At 40.1% G+C, this 6,751-nt stretch overlaps 1 protein-coding gene across 1 annotated transcript; it reads right to left on the bottom strand.

The window, feature by feature from the left end:
- Window positions 1-4,841: 4,841 nt before the first annotated feature.
- On the bottom strand, window positions 4,842-5,444 carry LOC308372723 (histone H1-like; the record flags this gene model as incomplete). The annotated part of the gene is made up of 1 exon (XM_080848016.1): window positions 4,842-5,444. One exon carries the CDS (start codon window positions 5,442-5,444, stop codon window positions 4,842-4,844), a length of 603 nt encoding a protein of 200 aa, XP_080704142.1.
- Window positions 5,445-6,751: the final 1,307 nt, after the last annotated feature.

The raw sequence follows: 6,751 nt of genomic DNA, 5'->3' as shown, positions 1-6,751 counted from the left end.
AATTATGTAGTGTTAACAGACGTAGGTGTAGCTGTTGGGTAGTGTAATAGCAAGACATGTTTGCACTCCACATAGGTACAGGTTAGACTGAAGTAATACGGGGCACTTTTTACATATCATTATTTTGAGATCCGGGGCTAGAATCTCTGAGAACACTTTAATGTAAGACCATTGGTAACCAATAAGATTAAGATTTTTGAATGTATAGTTCGCGAAATATTTGTATTTTACCGTTTGCCGTGCATTGAAATGCATTGGGTTTAGCGTCGCTAAACCCAATGCACGACAAACGGTAAAATACAAATATCTCAAAAACTATAAATTCAAAAATCTTCAAAATCAAGGATGCACAGGTTCATGACATGCGTAAGCTACATGCGAAATATCATAACTAACGTATCTACCGTCAGGGAGATATGCCCTAGACAGACTACTCTGAAAGGTATGATGGTCCCATATGGTTTCCATTCAGACTGCACTTATTCAGATCAGAGTATTTCTATAGGAAACTCACCTTGTTTCACTGCCGTATGTAGTCTGTGTTTTCTTGTTCCAGTATGTGTAAATAATAAGCCACTTAGCTAATTGTCTTGTTGCAAAAACTGACAATCGAGTTTGACCATCCGGTTTTATAGGTTCTGAGCGTGACATAGCTTGTTTGATTGTGACGTAATTTCGGTGCACAGTGGGACTTGCTACGGGAAAAGATAACCCATTGTTTCCTACGGGAAACGGTAAAATACAAATATCTCGAAAACTATAAATTCAAAAATCTTCAAAATCAAGGATGCACAGGTTCATGACATGCGTAAGCTACATGAGAAATCTCATAACTAACGTATCTACCGTCAGGGAGATACGCCCTAGACAGACTGACACTCCACAAACCCACACACACACAGATTCCTGGATTTATAGATAGATATACCCAAATCAGTCAACATGGAGAATCGCAACAAAACATGTCCCAGTTTTCATGCTACTTCAGCAGTGTGCATAACACTGTAAGCTCAGCAAATATCAGACAAACGTGAAAAGATGTTTCCAGTACAGGTTACAATTCCATTTACAGTCAAAAAAAAATAAATCAGAAAAAATACAGTACAAATAAAGTTGCATTTTACCCTGATGTCTTTTTAGGACTTCAGGTTGCCAGTGTTGACTGAAAAACCTGATGGACATTGCTGTATTGAAAAGGGCATGGTCACCGATAATGTTCGCTTGAATTTCTCTGAGCCTGATAGCATTACGTATTTGCCAAAATCATGTTTACAGTATGATCTCTCTATCTTGTTCTTGCGTGAATATGGGCCTGTCCTCCTTTCAAGTTTACAGTATTTGATACATTTTGAGCACATTTTCCTCCTGCTTCAGGTCTTCCTCTTCCTCTACTTCCACCTTGACCTCAGCCTCATGGCATGGCCTCGGCCTCTTCCTCCTTCTCCTCCTCTGTGGATTCCCCCTCTCACCCTCACCACTTCTTCTGACTCCTTCCATTTTGGTTGAAGACAGATTACAGTTACTCATCTGCTGCATTTTTATAGTGCTTAAACCTGTTTGTTGTGTTTGGGCATTGAAGGCTGTGTTTATTTGACCGGCTCATACGTGTGGTAACTTGACAGAGCGTTTTGGAATTGTAAGGAAGTGACCTCTTGATACACGTCTGTGCCTAAAGCATAAAAGTGTGTTTAGTGCTTTGCAAATCACTTGTGTGTATGGTTTCGCAAAAAGTGTGATGTTGAAATGTTCTTATAGTTGTGCAGATCTGAGCCGTTGTTTTGCTCCTTGAGTGAAGGTTTTGATAATTGTGTTACACTTTTGATTTTAGTGTGTATCCGATTGTGCAAAAAAACTGCAATTGTAGACACAACAAACAGGTTTAAGCACTATAGAAATGCAGCAGATGAGTAACTGTAATCTGTCTTCAACCAAAATGGAAGGAATCAGAAGAAGAAGAAGAGTGAGGGTGAGAGGGGGAATCCACAGAGGAGGAGGAAGAGGAAGAGGCCGAGGCCATGCCATGAGGCCGAGGTCAAGGTGGAAGTAGAGGAAGAGGAAGACCTGAAGCAGGAGGAAAATGTGCTCAAAGAAGAAGAAGACCAAATGTATCAAATAAACTTGAAAGGAGGACAGGCCCATATTCACGCAAGAACAAGATAGAGAGATCATAAACATGCTTTTGGCAAATACGTAATGCTATCAGGCTCAGATAAATTCAAGCGAACATTATCGGTGACCATGCCATTTTCAATACAGTAATGTCCATCAGGTCTCTCAGTCAACACTGGCGACACTGACAAATCCTAAAAAGGCATCAGGGTAAAATGCAACTTTATTGGAAACATCTTTTCACCTTTGTCTGATATTTGCTGAGCTTACAGTGCTATGCACACTATTGAAGTAGCATGAACACTGGGACATGTTTTGTTGTGATTCTCCGTGTTGACATGTTGACTGATTTGGGTATATGGAGAGAATTACGTAAATCATATTTTCATCAGTCTTGGGTAGTGTTTTTACTGTATTGTGTATTTTCACTTTCTCTGTGTACTTCACTTACACTACTCTAATCACTGAGAAGTAGAATTGCTAAAAGTGTTTAAGGTTTATAACAGAAGTGTGTAAGTGGTACAAACAGAATTCAGTATATGCAATGTGTGTGTTTCATATGGTGACATTATAGTTTTGTTAAATGAGTGTATACATTTTACAAGAGTGTTTCAATTTGCAATGGATCTGATGTTTTTGCTCATCGGGTGTGTGGTTGTGCTTATTGTGTGAGAAGATTGAAAAACAAAACCAAGCAGTCAAAATTGTGTGTATCCGATCGTAAAAAACTGTAAATGAGTGTATAGATTTTACAAGAGTGTTTCATTTTGCAATGGATCTGAGGTGTTTTGCTCATTGGGTGTGTGGTTGTGCTTATTGTGTGAGGAGATTAAAAAACAAAACCAAGCAGTCAAAATTGTGTGTATCTGATCGTAAAAAACTCCAAACACTATAGAAATGCAGCAGATGAGTTACAGGTTTTTTTTATGATTGCTAAAACACATTTCTTGAAACAGTCACCCATTTTCTCAAAATTGTAAACTCAAAACCTCATCTTCAAGCACTATTTACAAATCCTCTGAATCCCCTTGCAAAATAAAACTTTCGCCTCAAAATCAACCACTGCTCTCAAATCATAATCAAAGTGATCGAAATGATATACACTTTCAAGCAGTGAGTAAACAATACACCAGAAAATAGAAAACACATTGTTCAAAACATATAGTTCTCAAGGAAAAGTACATGTTTAATCTCAAAACAAATTTCATATTTATCCGTCATCTTTTGATGAACAAAAACATGTTCTCTCATAGTAGCTAAAATTGTATCAGAAATTACTATTCTGCTTTGCTCTAATTTTTGTTGGTTCTTTCTCCTCCTTGTACCCCTATAGTACTGTACCCTGCATCTCACTACTCACAACGCACTTGTTCTTTGTTGATATGAACTCTTCAAAACACAACACAAAATTCTCTGCTTTAGACACAGATTTCAATTGTTAACCACACTTTCTTCAAAACACTAAACACCATCCTCTCTACTTTGCACACTTCATCAATGCGAAAACCTCCTTGTTTTCAGACAGAACCCACTGCTATTCAAATAGCAAAACTTCCATTTCCAAAGCTGTTGTGCAATTTTAAATCAAAACATAAGCTCCTGGTTTGGAGAACAATTTATGGCAACATTGCAGTGAGAGGTGACCAGAGAGGCAGAGGAGTGAGAGTAAGAGGAGGAGAAGGAGAATGAGTAAAAGGATGAAGAGGAAGAGCAAGAAAGAGAGCCATTACTGTATCTCTTTAGAGATTCAGGCCAATGTGTTCAACCATGAGGTCAACATGGGTTTGACCATACATGAGGCTGGCCAGAGGGTTCAACCAAACATAAGCCGCTTCTCAGTTGCATCCATTCTCCGGACATTCAGAAGAGATTCTCATGACACTTAACTTCATGAGAATATGATACGTGTTTGCAGTGGACATATTAAGGCCATGGAACTGGCTATAAAATGTTGAGTAAACGACATTCAAGGAACCGAGTCAGTAAAATGATCCCAACTTCCCATCAATATTTCTAAGCACAAATGTGAAGGTACACGGTGAGCCAGTATTCTGTGTATATGCTTTGTCTCCCTCCTTCACTGGCTGAAACCACCGTACTGAGAGCCAATCAATTTATAGCTTACCATGTGACATCAGGTCAAGCTTAGTTTGGTGTCGGCCGCTTTCTATCCTTCCCTTTCCCGCTTCTTCTCGAAAATCTTGAATTTCAATGGCCTTAATAAATCACTCTATTTTGTCAACGACTCTTATCTGCGAATAATGAGTCAAATTGAGCTGGTTGAGGAGTCAACTGGATATTTGTGTGACGTGTTTGGTAAAACAATGGATAACACCCACTGTTACGTAATCATTGTACTGAAATTGGTTACAATGTAACAAGCTTTTTATGTTTTTCGTCTTGAGATATTTTGTGAGTTGAAATGGAATGTAGATGGTTCATGAATTCAATGTATCTTTGTGTAACCTTATCAACGTGCATGTCACAATGCAGGTGTAATGCTTTTGAGAGACCCAAGGCGTTCCACATTAACAAAGCAAATATAAACGAAGCAGTTTTTTTCTCTCTCTCTTTTGACTGCAATTAACAATATGAGGTGCAAAATCATGTTTTTTTTTTTTTTTAGATTTGACCATCACCAGTGTAGGAAGAGATGCATTCAAATGAAATGTTGGGTGGCTCTTAAAAGAGCCTTTGTTTAACTACAAAGAGCAGCACGCGAAGCGCAATATTTACTTCTTTTTAGGGGCAGCCTTTTTCGCCTTGGTGGCTTTAGGCTTGGCCACCTTGGGTTTCGCTGCCTTAGCTTTCTTGGGGCTCTTAGCTGCCTTCTTGGGTGCGGCGGGCTTTTTGGCCTTCTTGGGGCTCTTCGTTGCCTTCTTGGGCGTAACGGGTTTCTTGGCTTTCTTCGGAGACTTCTTTGCAGCAGCTGCGGGCTTCTTTGCCACTGCCTTCTTGGGCTTCTTGGCTACAGCGGGCTTCTTTGCTGCCGGCTTCTTGGCTTTGACGGGAGCCTTCTTCGCAGGCTTCTTCACCTCTGCCTGTTTGTTCAGCTTGAAGGAGCCGGACGCGCCAGTTCCTTTCGTCTGAACCAGTGTGCCCTTTGAGACGAGACTCTTGATGGCCACCTTGACACGAGCGTTGTTCTTTTCCACATCGTATCCACCAGCGGCTAAAGCCTTCTTCAGGGCAGCCAGAGAAACTCCCTTCCTCTCTTTGGATGCAGTGATGGATTTGACGATAAGCTCGCCCACACTGGGTCCGGTTTTCTTGGGCCTTGGTGCCTTCTTCTTGGGAGACTTAGCAGGCGCGGCAGCTGGGGCAACTTCAGCCATAGTTTCGTGGTGTCTAACGATCAGAGTACGAGAGAATCGAGTGAACGAGTACCACGAGTCGCCAGCGGGTTGTATTTAAGATAGGCATGAGAACCGTTGAGACTCAACTGAAAGAGCTCTCCATTCCTCTCTTCCGTGATGGACTCGCTTGTGTTTTCTCCACTCGCATTTTGTAACAAAATGTGTCTAACGAAACAAAATGTGCGGATATGAAGATGTCGGTTGTGAAGTTCACACCTTGCACTTTAAAGCAAACTTAAATTACCTCGCATTTTCACCCTTTCCGTGTTTCAACGAACAGAGAACCGTAGAAGTGACAGGGGCGTCGTGGCAACCCATATTTCTTTTCTGAGGAAAACTCCTCTAAAAAAGTTGTAAAATCATTTGGCATTTGCACCTCGGTGAGCAATAGAACAAACCATGGACCTCTATGACCCGTATAATCGGTAATAAAGTACCCTGTGCGAATCTGTGCTTTTCAGATGGGATCTGTTTGGACTTAGTGAAACACATGGCTGCCAGACATATTCGGCCGATCCGACATCACAGCAGACACACATCCTAATGGGAATGCAGACATTTTGAACATTTATTGGAAACAAACACTTTGAACACTTTCGTAAATACAGATACATTTAAAGACAATCAAAGTTGTAGCCCATATGGTCGAATACAGTTCGTGCCTTTGGGACGATTTCAGGTTTGTACTATACTGAACCCAAAAATGAGCGGTGACCATACCATTTTCAATAATGTCCATCATGTCTCTCAGTCAACACTGGCACTCATTCTGGAAAGAAGAAAAAAAAAACGTATTTGTACTGTATTTTCAGATCTTTTATTTTAGTTTTACTGCAATTGTAACCTGGATACAGAATATGTTGGTCTGATATTTGTTGAGCTTAAAGTGTTATGCACACTACTGTAATAGCATGACAACTGGGAAACTCGTTGTTGTGATTCTCAATGTTGACTGGTTTTGGGTGTATGGAGAGAAATTAATTATATTTTCCGCAGCATTGGTCTTGTGGTGAATGTATTGTATATTTGCACTTTCTCTGTGTACTTCTCTTACACTACCCTAATCACTGAGAAGTAGAAATGCGACATCTGCTTATAGTGGTGCAAATCTGGGCATATGTTTTGCTCCTTGAGTGTAAGGTTTTGTTCATTGTGTAATACTTTTGATTTGAGTGTTTATGCAATCGTACAAAACTTTGGTGAATGTATTGTATATTTGCACTTTTCCTGTGTCGTTCACTTACACTCTAATCACTGAGGTGTAGAATTGCTAAAAGTGTTTTAGG

Source organism: Sprattus sprattus (assembly GCF_963457725.1).
Source record: "Sprattus sprattus genome assembly, chromosome: 1".
Lineage (NCBI taxonomy): Eukaryota > Metazoa > Chordata > Actinopteri > Clupeiformes > Clupeidae > Sprattus > Sprattus sprattus.
This window is presented reverse-complemented; position numbering and strand designations above follow the sequence as displayed.